Raw genomic sequence first — 23,622 nt, forward strand, 5'->3', positions numbered from 1 at the left:
ATGCATCTGCTCATTACTTCAAAAAACCAGCATTGGCACAATAGGCTGAAAAGCTACCTTCTGTACAATGATTCCATGGGCTGATGTATAAACTCCCCTGTAGACTGGTATTAAAGCTGTGGGGGTTAAGAGGGAAGGTTGATGTAAAATCCAATATGTGGCCTTTCCACTGCCTAAACACCAGCCAGCCCTCCCTTGGACCTATTGAGGCTCTCAAGTGGTCAGTGAATAATGATGGAAGTTATTGATATGATGAGCTGCCTGTCTTCAAAATGATTTCCTGGAAGATGCCAAGTTTGTTCCACTCAGGCTAAAATTGTCTTGCATGTTTGTGGACATGTTAAATTAAATCAGACCATTCTGCAATGGGTTTCTACAGCATGGAATCTTCCCGTGTCACTTATTGCTGCTTGTATTTATGTTGCACAAGATGTACCGGATCAATTTTGAGAGTGCCTTCCAAGTTCGATGCAAGTTAAACAAATTGATAGATCTTCTGTTTTGCTGGATTCGGCAATCTGCAAAGTCTATCTGATGTGACCAAGTTATCTGGATTGTACCTAATCTCACAGTCAGAACTTTGAATTGGGATGTTGCAATTTTGGCGATGCACTTGTCAATGGTTTTGATCAAATCATCTCCAGTGGCTTTTGGTGGGTCTGTACTATAATTCTTATGCTAAATACTTAGATATAAAAATGCATGGTTCCAAAACCAAAGCTAATGTTGTCTGCTCAATGCTGGGAGTAATTAGCTTGAAATACAAACAAAAATTTTGAAACAAATGCAGTCAATTTGTCTTTTTCTAGTCCTTTTTGTGAAGTATCTATCTCCAAGGTAGTTCTCTCCCTAGGGATTCCAATAACCTTTGTTTCTGTTAAGACCCTAAATGCGTGCCTAATGTGGTCGCCAGTATGTGTGAACTTCTCTGGGTTTGTCCATACCAAATGTTGAGTCCCTTCTTCCTTACAGTCTGCCTCACTATGAATCCTATTTCTATACTGTCCTTCTCCCCCAATTGCTTCTGACCAATTTCAGCATCTCTTAATAGCTGCCTTACTGTACTTTACAAGTGATTTGGTTTTGTTGCCATTTGTTCTCCCTCTGCCAGCCCTTTGTATTCTGATACTGTTCCCAATTATCCATGAGGTTAGAATTATGTTTGAAGTTTTCCCAACCAATAATTAACATCCTTAATTCTCTTGGTGTATGCTGTTTTTCCAAACATGAGATACCTGAGAACGATCAATTTCCTATCTTTGTGTTTTGTATCAGTCTTGTGAATGTGCCTTTAAAAGCAAACATGTTGTGTTTCTCCATCATTAACTGCCACCAGTGAATCTCTTGTCCGCTTGAGTATTCCATACAAACTTTCCCCAAAATTGACTGCATTAGTTACAAGCAAGGAAACTATCATTCCTATGGTTTTGTCTTTATGACTCACGTGGCCATCTGCTTGTTAGTCAGAAGCATGTGTGATGGCTAAAATGTCCTTGTGCCTTGTGAACTGTGAGCATCTTTTCTTACCTTCCAAGATTTGTTTCATTGATGACTTGTGGTTACAAATGATCTGTTTGCTAATATAATGCCTTAAGTAGCTTTACAAGCTTCCATAGCTTTCTTTCTAATTTTAACTTTAGTCCATTCACTATTCCCTGTGATCTTGACTTCCCCACTCATTTTATCTGTAAAATGTGGAAAAATTTGGTCTCAGTCTAGTAACTGACTAGTGTTAACTCACTTACTGTGTCTGATATAATTTAATTGCCTTCACTAATCTCCTCTTTCATGTGGATCTTGTCTCTTCAATGTCATAACACCCTTTTTTTAAGTATATCGATCTGTAAGCGCTGTTCACATCTTTTGGCTCATTTATTAAACATGGGCATTTTCTTTTACTAGAATTGCAAGAGGAAATAACCCTCATGACCACTTTGATTTTCATTTCCCTCCACTGCTCCCATTTAAATTTTATTCAACTTTTGAACACCTTGTTTTTTCCCGATAACCGCCTTTTAGAAAAACCTTCTGTTAAACATATCCCCTTATGAGAAAAGGATACTTGTGTCTTACCCCATCTGCCCTCCAATTCAAATCCCAGTTGGAGCCAAAAACACTCCAGATTTTTCAGGATTAATAAGCATTTTGGCAGAAAATTGCAATTACAAAACAAGAGACAAAAATAATAAATCAGAAGAAAGACTACAGTGAAGGAATTTAACATAATTTGTCTGTTTCAAGATTGCCAGTGCTGAACCATCTGAAAATATGCTTCAGTTTTTTTTTATTTTTGAAGTTTGCAAGCAAAATTAAAAGCCCAGTTTTAATTAGTTAGATGGGAACCATTAGACAGAGTAATAGGATTCATTTGTAGACTTCAGCGTGGCTCCAGCCATAGACTGCACTCCATGTGCCAGAGAAAGATTATTGATATGTTTTTGATGGAGCTCTTGTTGGGAGAGGAAGCAGGAGCAAGGGCAGGCTAAGAAACAAACAGTTGTGTATGTCCTTTCCCTTGGGACTGCAGTCTTGGCACAATTTCCTGTCGAGAGGCCAATCTCACACTGCGGCAAAGTTTATGTTATTCCGAATCTTCAAAGCCACAATCTTATGCAATAGGAACTGTAACTATCGTTGAGACAATAAATAAGATTTGATTTTATCTCTATTCTACTTGTTTAGTTCATAGACTTCATAGACAGTAAAAAAAAATTGGCCTTTTAAAAATAATAGTAAACAAATATACTTATGTATCAAAATACTAACACTTCATGAAAGCCTTCTTGTGAACTTTCATTCAGGCCACCGTTTCAAGTGAAATCTCCTATTTGGAAAATCATTCCAATTTACCATATGCTGCTGCACCATACTTTTTAAGGGTAGTTTTTGTCTATTTGTCTATCTTTGTGAAAAGAATTTTGGCAAATCTTAAGTGTTTACAAAGAGAGAACATACTGACATTAATCAAATTGAAATATATAATTTACAATTCACATTAATTGAACACAAAACCAAAAGATTTGCTGTTTTCATTAACACAATACCCATTTAAAGCCATGTCTTCTTATCCCTGTACAGCAGGGTTTTCCGAATTGTGTTCCACGGAAGCCCGGGGTTATATATTACATATCAAGGGCTCTGCGGTAGACCAGACTTGTCCAACTTGTGGCATTCAGTTGATGTACATTAGGAAAATGCTGTAGTACTGCTTGTCAAATCAGAGGTTGGTTTCTCCCTGAATTGGCTGTTGAGAGGCTCCCTAGTAAGTCTAAAAGCATCCAATCTAGTGGGAAATCCACATGTGATGGAACAGACTAGAAACAGCAGGAAAGTCTTTTGAGATAATTCCTGGGGTGAGGGCACAGTGTGGGAGGTAGAACACGGGCCATGGGTAACCGAGAGTATGGACCATGGAGCAAGGGAGAGAACGGACCATGGGAAGGTAGTGCAGGCGTTGAAGCATGGGGAGAGCAGGTGTTGGAGGGAAAGAAAACATTCAGGCACTCATCCTATTATCTCCTCCATTTGTTCAGTATCAGGTGCTCTAAAGCAGCATCTAGAGACCTTTGCTATGTTAACAATACTAATTTATGTTTTGTTGTTGTTGTTTTCCTCAGCAAGTTATTTTTAGCATGTTCTGTTGCAAATCTTCATCCCAAACGATCAGGGATTTATTGTGCCAGGAAATTGTACATGAAAATAGTTGGCCTAAATTGAGCTGTTTGTTCTGTTTCGCAGCATGAGGCTGATACTCCAATAATCTGATAAATAACTACATACACATACTGTAGAGCAGTGTATCCTTTCTGGCCACAGAACTCTTTTGACTTCAAACATGTTGAGGGGACCCTGGAGAAACATTGTAATGTTGAAGAGTTAAAGCACAAAATTTTATTATTTTGTGCTCTAGATACAAACGCCCAAAAAGAAATTTTAAAAAAGCATTTAAAAAAAGAGAGAGGTGAGCATGGAGAACAGATTCCACCAGTATGTGAGGGGAGAGAGTATGTGTGTGCCTCTGATATAGGAATCCAGCTCTCCAGCATCATATCTCATGAATTTGTGAGCAAAAGAAGCAGCATTTTTCCTCGCTTAATACATAAGTACATTGTTGAGTCAGAACATTTTCATTATGTATACATTAAAAAATAGAAAATGCTTTTTTAAAATTTCTTTTTGGGCATTTGTATCTAGAGCACAAAATGATAAAATTTTGTGCTTTAACTCTTCAACATTACAATGTTTCTCCAGGGTCCCCTCAACACGTTTGAGGTCAAAAGAGTTCTGTGGCCAGAAAGGATACACTGCTCTACAGTATGTGTATGTAGTTATTTATCAGATTATTGGAGTATCAGCCTCATGCTGCGAAACAGAACAAACAGCTCAATTTAGGCCAACTATTTTCATGTACAATTTCCTGGCACAATAAATCCCTGATCGTTTGGGATGAAGATTTGCAACAGAACATGCTAAAAATAACTTGCTGAGGAAAACAACAACAACAAAACATAAATTAGTATTGTTAACATAGCAAAGGTCTCTAGATGCTGCTTTAGAGCACCTGATACTGAACAAATGAAGGAGATAATAGGTTGAGTGCCTGAATGTTTGCTCAAAGAGGCATGTTTTACCAACATTTGAATTAGGCACAGGAACAAAGAACAAAGAACAACCCAGCACGGGAAACAGGCCCTTCGGCCCAACGAGCCCACGCCGCCGCATCCTCCTACACCTACCCAGCCCTGCGTGTATGCGAGTGGACCCCCTAACTTAGCCAGATTCAGGGGAGAATAGTGTCAATTTGGTATACCAATCAGCCTAAGAGCACATCTTTGGGGTGTGGGAGGAAACCGGAGTGCCCGGAGGAAACCCACGCAACCACAGGGAGAATGTGCAAACTCCCACAGACACAGGCCCAAATCCATGTATCTGTAGGCTACTCAGCCCCTCAAGCCTACGTCACAGCTGCGATTCTCTGGCCTTCCAATCATGTTGCAACTGTACACAACTCTGGTGCGGCCGCACTTGGAGTACTGTGTGCAGTTCTGGTCCCCACATTACAGGAAGGATGTGGAGGCTTTGGAGAGGGTGCAGAGGAGGTTTACCAGGATGTTGCCTGGTATGAAGGGGAGGTCCTATGAGGAGAGGCTGAGGGATTTGGGGTTGTTTTCGCTGGAAAGAAGGCGGCTAAGAGGGGATCTTATTGAAACATATAAGATGATTAGAGGTTTAGATAGGGTGGATAGTAATAGCCTTTTTCCTCTGATGGAGAAATCTAGCACGAGGGGGCATGGCTTTAAATTAAGGGGTGGTAGTTATAGGACGGATGTCAGGGGTAGGTTCTTTACCCAGAGGGTGGTGAGGGATTGGAATGCCCTGCCTGCTGCAGTTGTAAATGCGCCTAGTTTGGGGGCGTTTAAGAGATCCGTGGATAGGTTTATGGACGAAAAGGGATTGGTTTAGGTTAGTGGGTCATTGTTTTGTAACTGGTCGGCGCAACATCGTGGGCCGAAGGGCCTGTTCTGCGCTGTAATGTTCTATGTTCTACGTTCTATGTGTTTCCTGCCGGCGTATTTGCTAGTGGTGGGATTCTTTGGTCCCACCACTGTCAAAGGGAATTCCCATTGACGTAACCCCATGCTGGTAGGTGACGGTGTGCTGCCGGCAGGACAGGAGAATCCCGCCAGCGTGAATGGCCAAAGAATTCCGGCCCATATTTTGCTTACTAAAGAAGTCAGAAGACATGTGGGACCAGAAGAGGTCACTAAAGGCCATTTTTCAAACTTTCTTGGCAGGGAGGAAGGAGAAATGTTTAGACATCCCATACCTTTGGTTTTCCTCACCCCATTAGATCAAAACTACTTCCTCAAAACTACAATTCCATATTCTACCACCTTACTGTGAGTTTTACATTCTTGCTCACCTTCTGTTACACCATTGACCAGATACCCCTTCCTGTAACTCTGTCTCTGTCCACAGAGGCTGCCTGACCTGCTGTACATTACCAACATTTGATCTTTTTATTGAACTCAATTCAAAGTAGGTGTGATTCTGTCACTGAAGCCTATTCTCAATTTGAAACTAGTTGGGCAATCATCACATACTGACAATGAAGCTGTGAATTTATCCCCTGAGCCTGGTGAGCTTGAAGCATGTGTGAACTCAAAATCATGACAGTGTCCGGGTGCCTGCTGGCCAGTTATTGTTTTCGCTTCCAGATTTCAATGAAGTCACTCAACTTCTGCAGTCTATGTTGACCAGACTCAGATAGTCATGGAGGTTTACAATTACCCCTTCCATATTATTTGTGTGGGCGCACCTTAGAAAAAATTACAAACATAACAATCTTTAGACAAAGGAAATTGAAAGACACTTGACCCACTCTTAAGAAGACATGTTCAATCATCTAATCACATTTGAGGAACCTCATTATCTCAACACAATAATCCCAGCAAGTCTGAGATCTAATAAGTGTTGCTGATCATATCGTTTACAATGGAAGCATTTTATAAAGCAGGACAGCTTCAAGGTGGAGGTAGGTAGATCTTGATGGGTAAGGAAATTGAATGTTATTTGGTGTAGATACAAATGTGGAATTCAAAACACAAAAAGATCAGCCATGATCTTATTGAATGGCGGAGCAGACCTGAGGGACAGAATGACCTCCTTTTACTCCTATTTTGTATGTTTGCAGCTTTTGGAGGAGTGACAAGTCAAATTACCTGGAAAGGGGAAAATGAAACAATTGGTGCATGTCAGTGTATACAGTTATCCGCACATTAAGTTTCTTATGGCACTAGTTATCAGGGGTTAGGGGAAAATATCTTTTGACAGGAAAGTGAAATGCCAGGTTGATATCTGGCCACTCTGATGTAGATACAGAATAACATTGTTAGTCTCCTGTGGATAGATCACCTGGTCAATTTATTTCTTGCATGTTTAAATAAGACAGACTTAAAGCAAACAAAAAAAAAGAATGATTTTTAGGAACCGGAAAGGAGCGTCTGATTCACAGAAACTGTCACTTCTTCATTGATTGCTATGTTATCAGACAAGTTTACTGGCATCTACTACTGGGTACTTTTTCCCTCTAATGAACATTGGGAAGACTGAAGCGATTGTTTCTGCATGTTCCATTCCCTAACTATCAGCTCCAGCTTAGCAATAGTCTGAGATTTAGCCAGACTGGCCATATCGCTGGTTTCACATTTTATCTTGAAATAAGCTTCCAAGCTCATGTTCAGGCCATTTCTAAAACTGCTCATTCCTACCTCTAACCTCATTCCATCTTCTTTCCTACCTCCGCTCAGCTGCTACTGAAACCCTCATCTGTGCCTTTGTTGCCTCTCAGCTCAACTACATTCTACACTCCATGAACCTGAGGTCACCCAAAACTGCTGCCTATATCTCAACTTGTAACAAGTCTCATTTTCCTGTTACCCCTGTGCTCACTGACCTACATTGTCCCTTAATTTATCAATATTTTGATTTTAAAATTCTCATCATTATTTCAATTCCCTCCATGGTCTTGCCTCTCCTTATCTCTGTGATCTTCTCTAACCACAGAATCCTCCAAAATATCTGCGCTCCACTAATTCTGGCTTCAGATGCAATTCCAATCATCATTGGTGGCTGTGCCTTCAATTCCCTGGGCCCAAAAATCTGGAATCCTCTCCCCACCCACCTTCACCTCTCTACCTCCTTTAATACACTTCTTAACAATCTAGCCCTTTGACCAAGCTTTTAGTCATCAGACCTTGTATGGGTCAGTATCATACTTTAATAATACTCCTGTGTGTGTTTCAAAATTTAAACAGCAGGTGATTTCAAAGACTTTACAGCACAACAGTTCCGTTGGCCTTATCCACTTTCTATGCACATTTCTGTCAGCTCTTAACAATCCCAAAGGAGCACCTGACCTCTCCTAAAGAAGACCTGCTCTTACCCCTCCAAATAACTCCAGCCCATTTCCTCAAACATCTAAAACCCAGAGGCTTTGTTTCAGAGATCTAGGTGATCAAAATTTTGCTTTCGTTTAAGGCAGTAGCAGTTTTAAATGTGCAACTGCCTCCAAGAACCACTGACCGGTATGTGAAAAATGTCCCCGGTGAAAATAGTGAGTGCCGGATTCACGAGCACGACTTCTGGATTCTGGATTCCCATGCCATTTTGGTCTGGAGTCCTTCTGGCTTTACAAATATCAGGACCTAAGTATTTGTAGGGCCCCTTTTTACTGTCCACTTTAATGTACTTCTCAGGTGACATGAGACAGCTGTACACTATTCAGGTGTTCTGGGGACCAGGGTTTGACTCCCACCAGATGGTGGAATTTGAATTCATTAAAAAAAATCTGGAATTAAAATCTACTGATGACCACGGAACCATTGTGTATTGTCACAAAAACCCATCTGATTCTCTAATGTCCTTTAGGGAAGGAAACCTGCCGTCCTTACCTGTTCTGGCCTACAAGTGACTCCAGAGCCACAGCAATGTGGTTGATGCTCAACTGCCCTCCAAGGGCAACTAGCGATGGGCAATAAATGCTGGTCACCCTACGATGTCTATGTCCCACGAATGAATTTAAAAAAAGGTGAAAAACATGGAATTTGATTCCTCCTTTGCCCTCTTAGTTTCCTTTTTTTTATTTCTGTCTCCTGGAATTTGAATCCTTTCCAATTGCAAGCAATTTGCTAAATCTCCTGTTGTTAGCACACAAAACAATAATTTGTATCTCCTTTCACTTATAAAGGGTTGTCATGCTAAACCTGGTCAAAAATAACCTAGATCAAACAAATAGTGCATAAAATGGAATCCAATTTTGTTCTGGTCCTTTGAATAGCACTGCCTTTTTCAATACTGCAACCTCAATGTGTTTTCTATTAGGAAATATTAATAAGAATTATATTTACTGCTCTATAGTGGGTTTAAGCATCTGGGAGTGATCAGTTGCAAAGGAGGCATGTTATAAGCCAGAACAGATATATCATATCACTTTTGTCATTTTTGTTTCTCTTTTTCTTGGAATACTACATAATCAATAAGTACCTCCCTGGCTTTTAAGAGAAGCGTCTTTTGATATATATGGAACTCAATAACAACCGAGCTTTGATTTTGATTGTTGTAACCAGAACGAGATTCTGTGTTCCGTTGTGTGGTTCTGTCAGAAACTTATCAGCTGGAATTTTCTTTTTAAGCCTCTGAAGACGATAACATCAATTTTTAAAGAAACATAACTACAGCTTAAAGCCCCTGAGCTGTACAATGAGATTGCAATCTCAAATTCAGAGCAAGATGGTTGGCATGAGGATGAGTTCTATTTCAGCAGTGATTACTCTGAGCTTCTTTAGCATTATGTTACTTGTATTTTTAAAATATTTCTCCTATGTTACATCAATTTACTATCACTGTTTCACTCGTTGTTTTATTCTCCTAAGGGTCTCACAGTAGGATTATCTTTCCTCAGGTGACAGCACCTTCCATTATCTCACTTTCAGTAACCCATTTTTAACATATTTGACAATAAACGCCTGGGCTGGAATTCTCACAAAAAAATTCTAAGTGTCGAATTTGTGTGAAAACTGGAGTAAATCACGTTGTTTTTTTCTCAGCAATCAATCTCCCAAACTTTGTGCACTGCAGTGTACACTAGCATGATTCACTCCAGAATTCAGTGGGCGGGGCCTATTCCTGCTGGAGAGGCCAGCAGCGTAGCACTGAGTGGGCAACTGCGTGTGCGCTGATCTGACAGTGCCAAGACCAGTGCATGCACAGTGTCCCTGCACTGCCGATCACTATCCCTCCTCCCCTGCAGCCCCAGCTTCCCTCCCTTCTCCACCGATCACAATGCAGAGTTGCAGCTGGACCCCCCCCCCCCACCCCCCCCCCCCCCCCACCACCACCACCACTGCTCAATGGGCAGTGCCAAGGTGCCTCCTGGGCTTTGGCACTTAGCCCCTTGGGCAGTGCCAGGGGGCACTACCCTTCCTGTCACCTGACCCTCTGGGGGAGGCTCTGATTTACTCCCCCCTCACTCTGGCAGGGTCAAGCTGCTAGCTCCTTGAAAGTGGGGTGCTACTGTAAACCATGCTGTAGGGAACTAATCTGGCTGGGTGGGGGCGTGGGGAGAGGGGAATGCTAGAGAGGCTGGAGACTTCGGATCCGGGCCCATTAATCACGTTTAAAATATATAAGAATGTTAATTACCTTAATTTCTGCGCCTCCACATCAATTTCTGGTACGGATGTAACACTGACGGAAATCCAGCACTGGGAGACATCAGCGGCCCAGAGTGGATCCCGCGCATTGGGTACTGCTGGAATCTCCTGCCCCACTGTGCTAAAAGATGAGCACGATGGGATGGGAGAATCACCTCCCTGATTTTTGCAGTGTCTGGCTGACTCCAGCTGCCTTTAAAAATGGCCATCGGAATTCTGGGATTCCCTGCTGCAATTCTCAGTGTTGGCAATTTTCACCAGTGGGATAAGGGTGCATTCCTAACCTTGCCCATTCCATTGCGGGTATAAACATCTCATATCTCACCGCAATGTTCATGGAATCAAACTTCTCAAGGCCACCTGTTTCATAGCCCCTCAGGAGTCATGAACCATAGTATAGATTCAGGAATCTTTTTGGAAGATATTTCTAAAAATTCTTACCCTTTCCATGCCCTCTGCACCCCTTCTATACCCCCTCCCCTGTCATCCTCCATGCCCATCTAATCAGGATGTCCTAAAGAACTAATGAAACAATGATAAATCTAAAAATGCACTTAAACATCCGTTTTGAAATTTCCTTTGAAAAACTGCTCTTACAACCCTATAAAAATGTCAACCAGACAGAGCCATTACAGTATCAATAACAGAAGCTTTACCTTCCTTCACAGCTGTTGATATTGTCCAATTAAACATAGTCATTGAAAAAAAAGTTCAAAGAAAGAATAGCCTATTATAACCTCATAAAGATGGCAAACGATCAAAGCAGTCACTTTATTTTCACCTGTGAAAATGAACATCTGTTGAGTTAATCCATTGGTAAGTTTTGGAACTCAGCCAAGAATTCATTTTAAGATCTTTCAGAGAAACTGATGTATAGCCTTCTGTTTCCTTTGGTGTAGTTTGGAGGAAGTATGGGGGAATGAAGGTTGTATGAGGGAAATAGTGAGGACATGACATGAGGAGTGGATGGCGGAGGTGAGAGAGGTAAGAGCCTCACAACCTTGTAATACAGCTGAGACACAACTGGAATGACCCAAGGCAGAACTTCTAACCAGCTTGCCTCAGTATTTTCCCACCTCTGTGGTCACATCCGAATTGCTTCCTGGGGTGGTAATCATGAATTGATCCCACCTCTGACACCCCGGAGCAGAAGTGGTATGTGTGGAGAACATTTATACAGACATGGATCTGCTGAGTTGGGAAATTTCCCAATTCAAGCATAATGCATTATGCTGCAAATCTGACCCTGAGTGTAAACATGCTATTCAATTGAAGGGGCAACACCACTGAACCTCAAACTATCCTCAGTTGACATTCGCATGTGATTTCCAATATAGATAATTGAGTAGCCACAACACACTATTCCCAGAGCATTTAGATCAATTCTACCACTGCTCAACTGAGTTTAGGCACAGTAAGTTGTCTCACAACACCCAGGTTAAAGTCCAAAAGGCTTATTTGGTAGCATGAGCTTTTGGAATGCTCCTCCTTCATGTGAAGGGCACCTGATGAAGGGGCAACGCTCTAAAAGCTCGTACTACCAAATAAACCTGTTAGATTTTAACCTGCTGTTGTGACACTACTTATTGTGCCTAACCCAGTCCAACACTGGCAACTCCACAGCTTAGGTTAGTAAACACCAAGATTTGAACCCAGGATGGTTCAGCATCAAACAGAATATACATCCAGCTACTGTGTCATGAGGAGGATTCTTGTCTGCGATTTTATTTCTCACCCTGCCCATTTATGAACCATCTCAATTTCCCTTCTTTATATTTCATTACAATATATTTACCTCAGATGGGTTGCATTATGAAGGGAGGTTGGGATTGTATTCCATTGCATTTAAAATGTTTAGGAATGATCTAATCGAGATGTTTAGAGTGATAAAAGGATTTGATAGCATAAATACAGATGAAGGATTTCCTCCAGTAGATGAAATCAAAACAAGGAGGCACAATTTGTAAATTTTGGGAGAGGTCGTGGGTTAAATTAGGGAACTTCACAAAATGGTAAGAAAAATCTGGAAAAGTTTTGGATGTGGATGTAGAAAATTTGAAATTTTCAAGACTTGAGATTGAGAAACATTTTGCTTGATAAAAGTATTAGAAACTGTGGATCAATAGCAAGTAAATGAAGTTAAGGTACAGATGAGCCATTGACTGATTGGTGGATCAGGCCTGAGGGATTGATTGGCACACCCCTGTACTTATTCACTTGATACCTAGAATGAGATGGCTCAATCTGATGTCGGTATCAATCAAACTTTTGATTTGGATGCAAGGAGATGTTTGACAGTAGTTCATGGTGACTCACTAAACAGCTTTTCCCCTGTCCCCTTGAGAGAGTGTGCCTAACCTCTTAAAATGGATAATGTGCTGTCAGCATAACTTAACTAACCTAAGACTGCTGCGATGAAAATCTTCCTTTCAATTGTAGAAGTGTTTTGAAAGAAATTAGGTTTGACAGCTGATGCTACCTTTGAGGACAAAGTCATACTAACTGGCATAAATTAAGAAGGACTGAGCAGGGTTTAGGAATTGGAATATGGGAACAGTTGGTCTGCTGTTGTAAGTATGACATTACAAATGCTTGTTTGTTTGTTTATTTTTATTAATCACAAGTAAGGCTTACATTAACACTGCAATGAAGTTACTGTGAAAATCCACTAGTCGCCGCACTCACCTGTTCAGGTCAATGCACCTAACCAGCACATCTTTGGACTGTGGAAGGAAACTGGAGCACCTGGAGGAAACCCACACAGACACGGGGAGAATGTGCAAACTCTGCACAGACAGTGACCCAGGTCCCTCGTGCTGAGGCAACAATGCTAATTACTGTGCCACCGTGCCACCCTCTAGATGCTGGGATAATTTTATAATTTTGACACTTCAATGTCCCTTAAGATTTCAGAATTCACAGCATGTGTGCACACTTCAGACATGTTGTGATGAATGCAATATTGATAAAGGGATTAGTGTGCATGTAACGACCACTGGATAATATGCCAAGCAGGCAGATCATGGCATCAATCAATGTACAACTCTGATTTGATGCCAGCAATGCCATTTTGGAGCACCATAGCCTAAATCTGTTGGGTGGGATCCTTAAACTTCTACCAGCATTGAATCCAGATCTGTGAAGTTCTACTTTGCATTGACCTCTGTTCACATTGTGTCCTCAACCTCCAGCCTCCAGTCATAGGAGGCTGTAATGTTTGAGCGATTGGGAATTACAAGTGATGCAATTCTACTGTAAATCCAACAGTTTTTTTTAGCAGAAAGCTGGAAACTAAACAGTTACAAAGCATTTTTTAATAAAAACATAGTTACCCCCAATATATGTTGACTACAGGTTAACAGAATCTGATCTGACTAGGATCAGTCCACTTTCTGAGGAATTTTTCTCATCTTGTTTTGAGAGTGCCATTCTGATTTATTCTTTGCCTCCTTTTTGTCCTGTGTCTGCATAGCAACTGCCTTTGTGTCCAATTATTCTGTGCCTCTTGCATGATTTATCAGATTTGTGACGAGTCTCTGGTCCACATCAAACTGAACTTAGTCCAAAGTACCACGCATAGCTGGTTTTCTCCACATGTGATCCTTTAACCACAAGACATCTGGTGCATATACCTTTTTTTTGTTTCCTTTTTAAGTTCAACCATCTGACAGGTGGCTGTGTAGCCATCTCTTGAGTTGAGTTGTTTTCTGTGTCAAAGGTCGTTTGTGAAAACACAATCGTAGCAGTTTTGAAAAAACAGTTTGGCAAGTTACAACTTACTTCCACTGCACTTTTGCAATAAATTTTAGTATATCCTTTGTATGTATTGGCTTTGACAAAGGGTCATCTGGACTCAACGTCAGCTCTTTTCTCTTCTTACAGATGCTGCCAGACCTGCTGAGATTTTCCAGCGTTTTTCTCTTTTGGTTTCAATATATCCTTAGAGCCTCCCTCGATGTTATTTCTTCGAAGGACATCTCTTGAATTACCGATGATTTGATGCATTGGGCTGGACTTCCCGGCCATACTCGTCCCAGAACCAGAAAATCCCATCTGAGGCCAATGGACCTTTCCATGGTCTGCCCTTGCCCACTCTGATTCCTGTGGCAGGTGAGATGGGAAAATTCGCCCCACTGTCTCAAGGTGATTTCGTATGGTAATATTTTGTTGGATTTGGGCCATTAGCCATTTCAATACCTTGGCTTTTTGCTTCTTTACCCATTTAGCATGGTTTATCTGTCAGTATAGCACTATTACTGGCTTTGTCACCACCAATACATGAAAGGTGACTTGTATCCAGGGATGGATGCATGCATTCATACCTCAGCTTTAAACTTTGAACCATCACAGCCTGTTTTTCTGATTATTAATGCTAGTTCTGATTAACTTGGTACATTGTTGGAACTGGTAATAGTGTTTCCTAGACAGATTAATATCCCATCAAAGTGCAATCAAATGTTCAAGGAGGGGTGTATTTCATATCTAAATTGAGTAACTTGCATGTACAAACTGGCCTTTAGACTTTCCATGACATTCAGAATATGAGCATAATGTTGATAGGTATTAGTCCCTTCATGAATACCAAGACAGACAGAATAAGTGGAATGAGACAGAAGAAGCAGTACTCAACCAGACAAATCTGTGATACTGCTTCCAGCTAGTGATTACAAAGTACTCTCTACCTCAATATGCAAGCCAGTTATAGAAATATAGAAACCCTACAGTGCAGAAGGAGGCCATTCAGCCCATTGTGCCTGCAAAGACAACAATCCCGCCTAGGTCCTCTCCCCATTATTATGCACATAGTCTTTCCTGAACTCCTCCATGTTGCAGTCTTGTTGTATTAAACCCACATAAGGAACTGCCATGTTGCAAGGTGTCGCCATGGGTTCAAGAATAGTCTCTTTATCTCCTATAACCATGAAGTTCAGTCCCTGTGAAAACCCTACTCACATTCATGTGGTAGTTGTGGTGTTGACTGCACTGCACATGCATGTCTCCCTTTATTGTTATAAAGACCTCCAAACAAAATACCGGAGTGGGGCTCTCCCCATTTGGAATCACAGAAAAATACATGATCTGCTCTGGCATGACCATGTCAGAACCATTTTCTTTTCCTCGTCACTTTCCAACTATCAATTGAGCGACTCATTGTTTTTGTCATCTCAGCTGCACTGCCCCTGGTCTGTCCTCGCACAGTGAGGACAGTTGAGGCCACAGTATCATACTGCTTCAGCTGACCCAACAGTTCATAGATGTCATGCACAAACATTTATTATTTCCTCACTCAATTCTGGAACAAAGTCATTGGTGGATAGTTTCTCAAAATTTGTCCCTTGCAGATGGCAAAATTCTACCAGTAATATACACATAATACAAATGACAAACTTCACACAGCATCCAGGGCAGGACCACAGAGTTAAACAACTTCTGTACACACACAAAAGTGCAACTGACACACACACTCTTAAACTGGTTCATTTACAAATCAAGAAATTTCTCACTCCTCAAAATCTACAGTTTGCCTATCACTGCAACAGATCCACAGCAGGTGCCATCTCCCTGGTCCTGCACTCAACCCTGGAACATCTAGATAATAAGGACATCTATGTCAGATACCTATTTATTTACTGCAGCTCAGCCTTCAACACCACTATTCCCATGAAACCCATCTCTAAACTCCATGGCCTGGGCCTTGGCATCTCCCTCTGTGACTGACTCCTGAACTTCCTAACTCATAGACCACAATCAGTAAGGATAGGCTACAACACCACCTCCACAATCATGCCCCACAAGGCTATGTTCTCAGCCCCCTACTATACTCATCATACACCTAATGACTGTGTGGCCGAATTCCCCTGTGATTCGATTTTTAAGCTTGCTGATGACACCGCCGTAGTGGGTCGGATCTCAATGACGAAACACAGTACAGCAATGAAATGGAGAATCTGGTGAACTGGTGTGGCAACATTAATCTCTTCGTCAATGTCAACAAAACAAAGCAGATTGTCATTGACTTCAGGAAGCATAAAGGAGAACATACCCTTGTCTACATCAATATGGGACGAAGTAGAAAGGGTCAAGAGCTTCAACTTTTTAGGTGGCCAGATCACCAACAACCTGTCCTAGCCCTCGCCATGCCAACACTATAGTTAAGAAAGCCCACCAGAAGACTAAGGAAATTTGGCATTTCAGCTACAACTCTCACCAACTTTTACAGATGCACCGTAGAAAGCATTGTTTCTGGTTGTATCACAGCTTGATATGGTTCCTGCTCTACCCAAGACCGCAAGGAACTACAAAAGGTTGAGAATGTAGCCCAATCCATCACACAAACCAACCTCCCATCCATTGACTCTGTCTATACTTCCCGCTGCCTCAGCAAAACTGCAGCATAATTAAGGACGCCATACACCCATTTTCATTCTCTCATCCACCTTCTTCCATCAGGAAAAAGATGAAAAAGTCTAAGGTCATGTACCAAGTGACTCAAGAACAGCTTCTTCCCTGCTGCTGTCAGACTTTTGAATGGACGTACCTTGCATAAAGTTGATCTTTCTCTACACCCTAGCTATGACTGTAACACTACCTTTTGCCATCTCTTGTTTTCTTTTCTGTGAACAGTATGCTTTGTCTGTATAGCACGAAAGAAACAATACTTTTCACTATGTTAATACATGTGACAATAATAAATCAAATCAAATTTGGTTGTCTTTTCTTTTCACACAATTTTAGCATTTGTTTTAGGTCTCTCTAATTTTTTTTCTTCTATACTGCTTCTGGAATTCCATTAAGCAGACATTGCCTGAGCAGAACCAGGATTCATTTCTTCATATTGTCAGTTGTTTTTACATCTCCATTATCTCTCTGTCAATTCTCTTCTGTTTCAGCACAGTATCACAGTGGTTAGCACTGCTGCCTCACAGAGCCAGGGACCCAGGCTCGATCCTTGGCTTGGGCTGTTGTCTGTGCGGAGTCTGCACGTTCTTCCAATGTGTGTATGGGTTTCCTCCGACTGCTGTAATTTCCTCCTGCGGTCCAAAGCTGTGTGGGTTAGGTGGATTGGCCAAGCTAAATTGGCCCTTAGTGTCAGGGAGACTAGTTAGGGTAAATGCAGATGGTTATGGGATAACGCCTGGGTGAGATTGTGGATGGTGCAGGCTCAATGGGCCAAATAGTCTTCCTGTGCACTGTAGGGATTCTATGATTCTTCTTCTCTACAGGTTTCAATTACCCTACTCTGATACACTGATACTCTGAGTTTTGTTTATTGATGCAACCATTTTTCCTTATTGAACTTTTGAGACGACTTCCCCATGTCTCATGTGACTGTTGTATAAGAGAATTCTGGTGTCCAGTGTTGTACCTGATTCATACGATCACTATGATCTATAATGATGCATATTGACCTCCTGCAGGGGCCATTTCCTTGTTATATACTTAAGTAAATCCTCCTTGGTCTTGGCATCAGATTTACTCCTTTCCTCTGATTCACTACCCATTGTTCAATTTACTCTGCCTCACTCTTTATCCTTTCACAAGTCAGATTCACAAGTAGAAAGACTCTTGGGGTGAGATTTTCAAGTCTTTCTTGCCAGCAGCACTTCCCAGTTCTACCAATGAGTGTTTTCCCCAGTGGTAAGATGGACAAGCCATGCAAAACCCTCTTGATTTTGGCAGGACCAGAAAACCCATTCCAGGTTGCTGGAAAATCCCAGCCTCAGAATCTGCTGCAGCTTCTATGCACCTCCCATGTAAGAGGTGCAGATTTGTTTGAAGCAATTCCAGCTGGCTTTAAGTGGTAGTGCTGGAAATCTGAATAAAAAATGCTGGAAAACTTAGGTCAAGCAGCACCTGTGGAGAGAAAAGCAGAATTAATGCATTGTGTTGCTGACCTTTCAGAATGGTCTGAAATTTTCTCCCTCAGCTGCCTGACTCGCTGAACATTTCCTGCGAATTGGTGACAACAATATTCTCCACAATGATAAATAAAACAAATCACCAAAATAAGTTGGAAATGATCTGCCTTCAATTGTTGCATTGTACACCATAATGGGACAGCATTTAAGAACACCAATGTACTAAACCATTGCTTAATGAAACAACATTTTTGTACACAATGGGTAAGTTGAATTGTTTCAGAACCTGCCTGCCTCTTGTTAAAAAATTCTGGTATTTTACAACCTTCTGGCCCAAAAACCACAGTATTTCAAAAGTCAAAGTATGCCTGGACACATTTGTCATCCAGAAACCCCTTCCCTGATATTTAAAAATCAATGGTTGCCAGCCATGTGGACAAAACAATATAATCAAAAATATACTGTTTCTTACCATCACTACTCGGACAAAACAGAGTTGCAATATTCAAGCAGCTGCCTGAATCTTCGTCTTTCTACTGAGGTCTTTTGTCCTTGTCATTTGGGCTCTGCTTTGTTCTTTAACCTCAGTTGTTGCCATGTACCTTCAGCCAGCTTTTTCAATAATAATTACTTTGATTGAAATCCAGGCATCCAGACATGCCGTGATATAAATGTAGGACTGTTGCATCACATCAAACCATATGTAGAAGGCAGATGTCACTACTTTGGTTTTCATCTTTTCTGAACAGTGATTTTCTCTCTAGGTGGCTAGAGTTAACATTGCCTTTGGCAATTCATAGCCTCAGTACTGTAATTTAATGCCTCGCCGACTGGCAATACATGAAACAAAAGTTCCTGTTTTGATGAGAGTTCTTCACCTCATTTTCATTATAGAACATGGCTTGTATCACAGCACACCTACCTCATCTGTTTGCTGCCTCATTATCACTGCAGTTTGATACACCACAAATAAGTGTTTCCTGTCACTGCCTATTGGCAAGGACTGCAATCTGTTCCTTTCAAGTTTATAAATCACTTTGAACAATTAAAAAGTGGATGCCTGGAATGGGAAATATCTCACTTGCTGGGATAAAAAAGAAGGAATTGCATTTGTTCTTTGCCTACCACTGATGAAAAACCCCTCTAATCCTAATTTCAGTGCCTCAAATGCAAAGCATTCAATTCTTTGCCCTGATAGCCCATTTTAGACTTTACATATTCTGGAAAGTATTTTTTGTTACACAGAGAATTAAACAGCAGGTTAACAGATGTATGCTACTTTTGATTACTATAGGACTCATTTTCTCCTGCAGTGCATATATCGAGGTAATGTTTTCAAACTGATAGCTTTACAGGAACTCTTCGATTTTCTAGTCTAAAGAATTACATTAGAAATCATTTTTACTCATATAATCAAAAACCAAATGGCATAATTCTGCTCCTGTATCTTAACTATATCTTATGGTCTAAAACTTTTTTTCTTTGAATGCTATTCAACCTAAATCATCAACATGGTAATTGATAAACACATGGGAGATGAGGAGAATTTTTTTCAGAGTTGTGGTCTTCAGAACTCTTTTTTCCCAAAGGGTGGCAGAGGTGGACAATATGGTAACAGTGGTCAGCACTGCTGCCTCACTGCATCAGGGACCTGGGTTTGATTTCTGGCTTGGGTCACTGTCTGTGGGGAATTTGCACATTCTCCCCATGTCTGCATAGGTTTCCTCCGGGTGCTCCAGTTTCCTCCCACATTCTGAAAGACGTGTGGTTAGGTGCATTGACCCAAACAGGTGCTGGAGTGTGGCGACTGCAGGAATTTCACAGTAAATTCATTGCAGTGTTAATGTGACCCTTACTTGTGACTAATAAATAAACTTAACTTGGGTAGGGTTGGTGATATTTATAAGGCAGAGGTAGGTAGATTCTTGATTGACAAGGGAGTCAAAGATTATTGGGGTAGGAAGTAATATGGAGTTGAGGCCACGATCAAATCAGCAATGGACTGGAATTCTCTATTCCCACATGCCTTGGCTGCCAGCGATAGTAGAGAATTTAGCGCTCAGCCAAAACTCCATTCACAGCAGCGAGACAGGATAATCCCAGCAGTGGACGAGGTCAGAGAATTACAACCACAATCTAAAGGAGTGACGGAACAGGCTCGAGGGGCCAAGTAGCATATTTCTACTTCTAGTTTACGTGCTGTTAGACTTGTGTTTAGGATCATGCTGAAGACAGTAAATAGAGAAAATCTCCCAATGAACTTCCAGAGTAGAATAGTAGGAGCAACTTAAGGAGTCCAAATTTACCAAAAGGGTGTTGTCAGCCAATGGGGTAGTAACTTGTCTGAGAAACCTCCCCACATTACTGGGGAATGAAAAGTGAAGAATAGACAAAACGAAGGAGAACAAAAATGGAAGCTCAGTTCAGTGTCCAATTATGGAATGGAATTGTCAGAAGTCTATTCTTCCTGTGCTGGTATATGACTCCAGAAGGGGTGATAGGTAAAAATAAAGGGCAGCATTTAGATTGGAAGGAATATTAACCATCTCTTCCTGGAGTATACATATTTTGTATTTATTGACATGATTTTGACAGCGCCAACAACTTTACCACATGTCTGATCTAATTTTATGATTGGAATTAGTCTGTGCTGTACTGCAAAATTGTTATTCAACTGTGTAAAGGAGTACCTATACACTAGCCTTGCCCTCCTTGTTAATTGCAATTTTTTTCCCTCTATTTTCTCTCTCTGCATCCCTTTCTCAATCTGAGATAAGAAAATACAGGCCAGTCAAACTGAAGGGGAACATCAGCTTAACATTCTGGATGTTGAAGGGCTAGATTTGAAATATCAGCTTGCCTTTTTTCAGATGATGAGAAATCTGATGTGCATTTTGAATATTTTATTTGAATTTATATTTCAATATTATTTCTTTTTCTTGGGAGTTGGGTGGTTCATTCTCAAAGTTTGGGGATTTAGAATCAATTAAAATTTTCAAAATCAAGGTGGCTAGGTTTTTTTGTGACTAACAGGGTTTTGAAACAAAGGCAGACAGATGAAAGTGGGGTACAGGGCACCCATGATCTAACAGAATGGCAGATAGAAGCTCAAGAGCTTACTCCTGTTCCTTGAAAAAACTACAACTCCCAGCAGTATTGTTTTCATAATGCTGTTAAGTAGAAAATTCCAAGATTTTGACCCAGTGGCAATCAGGAAGAAATGATATATGGCTAAGTCAAGATGTTGCTCCCACAGCAATGCTGTGCTTGTCCTTGGTGGTAAAGGCTGCAAAGAGGTAGCATAATTTGCAGCACACCCTGTAGTGTGAGGATAGCAGGGTAGATATTTGGCCCCCTAGCAGAGGCACCAAAAAGCAATTGAGTTGTTCTATCATGGATGGATGAACTTGCTGTTGTTTCAGCTGCATGTTGTCCACGTGAGTTGTAAATATTCCATACCATGCTTGACTTGCCTGCCGATAGTAGCAAGATTTTGAGGGGTCAGGAGTTGAACCACTTTTCATATACACATGGTCCTTGCCCTCCTTTTGTGGCCATAGGATCAGTTGAAGATCTGACTAATGATGTTCAGGATGTTGATAATCGGTCATTTATTATTGATTTATCTGAAGAGGTAAAGGTGATGACTGGACTGCCTCGTCTGTGATGGTCATCACTTGGCACTTTGATGACAAGAATATAATGTGTCAGCATAAATCTGAATGTTATCTATATCACTGTAAATTGGTATTATCACAGGAATTGTCAAAGAAGTTGAATATTGTAAGTAAGCAGTTCATTTCTGATCCCATTAATGAAGCAGTGAAAGATGGTTGAGTTGTAGACAGTTCCACAAGTTCCTCCTACAGTCATATATCCTAAGGCTGTGATGACTGACCTCCAATAACCACAATAATCTTCTTTTGTGCCAAGCATGATTCCCGTTTGGAAGGTTTTCTCTTTGCCTCCCATTAACTTCCGTTTTGTGAGGGTGCCTTGGTATCAAACTCATTTGAATGCTATCATGATATAGAGGACAAATATGCTTTTTTTCTCTCAGGTATTGCGCCTACATCAAGGCTATGTTGAAGTCTGGAGCTGAATAGTTCTGAGAATTGGGGGTGAGGGATTTTCCACTCCTGTTTTTGACTGGGGGTGGGGGGGGGAACCCTAAAATGATGGCATGGGTGCAGAATCCACGAGATTCTCAAAACAGCTTCCGCTCCGGCGTGATTTCACCGATCAGTTATCCCTATCAATGATGTAATGGGAATCCTGACTTTAAAGATTGGGATCCGCATTTAGATTTAAATGTAATTATCAGGGCAGGTGTTCTGTGGGGGAGCGAGGGGAATATTCCAATTCTGCGAGGGTATTTCCATGGTGTGAGGAGAGGGGAGGCATTCCATGGTGAGGGTGTGAGGGAGAAGTTCCATAGTGCAGGGAGAGGAGGGGTGATTATGTGGGGGGAGGGGGTAGGCATTCTATTTTAGTTTTTTTTCATTGGGGTGCTCTTCAAAAACAGCACTGCGATCTTTTAGCGTCCGTCTGCCAGCGTTCCATTGTGGGACATTTATTCGTCCATCAGTTTAAAAATAATGGCAGGAAAATCCACCAGGCTGTCTTCACTCACCCTGAGATGACATTCAATGGTTATTTCTGTTTCCTCTTTGTACTCTTCCTTCCCCATCTCATTCTTTCTTCTCTTGAACTATTTTTCTCTGTCTCCCAACATTGCCAAGATATCTCTTGGCCTCCCCAACTGTGCGCGCCAAACTCCATCCCATCCTTCATCGCTATCAACAAACACAGCCACTATTAGTTGGCACTGTGCTTTTGAATTCTAATCAATCTGGAACTTAAAACAACTTGGTGATAGTCCGAGTCCAAAAATATTGCTGACGATTGTGATATTCCATTACAAGACTTACTCATATTCAGACATGCTTATTTTAAAAATTATTGTGATAGAATTTATTATCCTTGCAATCAAAACATGAGGAAAAACAACTATGGGTTTACATTAATCCCAGCAAGGGACCATTGGATGTGTGGTTTCCTCGGGCAATTGACTTTAAACTTCTACCTGTCAATTTTTCTCATATGAAGTGTAACCGAGGCAGTTAGTCTTAGTGCTCACAGTCATGTAGGGTGACAGATTGCTATTGTTCATTTGGCTTTAGTTCCTGTGGTCTGTACAGGCAAGTCCTAGTAAGAGGATGTGTTTTTTTTAATGGGGTGACAATCACATGTGCAGTGCTGCTCTGTAGGTTGTATCCAGGAGCTGTCTCTTTGACTGATGCTAATGAGTCCAATTGTTTTCTTAACAGATGGCAAATATTCTTGCTTCTGCCTACTGTGTGGTGCTGGCTGTTTTGGTGGTGTGCGCTCGAGACCACAGTGGACAGGGTGAGTTGGTAAACAAAGAGTTTCCTTTCACGTTCTTCTGGTTCACTCATTTTCTGTTAACCTTTTCCGATCAAAGCAGGGGGAAAAGAAATAAATCTTAAAAATTCCAAACTGGATTACTTAACGATTTCAAAAGGTCC

General features: G+C 41.2%; 1 protein-coding gene across 6 annotated transcripts in view; it reads left to right on the forward strand.

Annotated features, from left to right (window-relative positions):
* cntfr (ciliary neurotrophic factor receptor) overlaps positions 1-23,622 on the forward strand; it is a 403,342-nt gene that overhangs the window by 187,276 nt on the left and 192,444 nt on the right. For 5 of the 6 annotated variants that reach the window (XM_080217324.1, XM_080217401.1, XM_080217485.1 and 2 more), the window contains one exon: positions 23,404-23,482. In XM_080217324.1, coding sequence (XP_080073450.1) covers positions 23,404-23,482 — 79 coding nt within the window. Of the gene's footprint in view, positions 1-14,179; positions 14,325-23,403; positions 23,483-23,622 lie in introns of those variants that run through there. The other variant, XM_080217734.1, reaches the window with a different exon arrangement.

Source organism: Carcharhinus amblyrhynchos, chromosome 1 (genome assembly GCF_965287045.1).
Source record: "Carcharhinus amblyrhynchos chromosome 1, sCarAmb.v2.hapA, whole genome shotgun sequence".
NCBI classification, from domain to species: domain Eukaryota; kingdom Metazoa; phylum Chordata; class Chondrichthyes; order Carcharhiniformes; family Carcharhinidae; genus Carcharhinus; species Carcharhinus amblyrhynchos.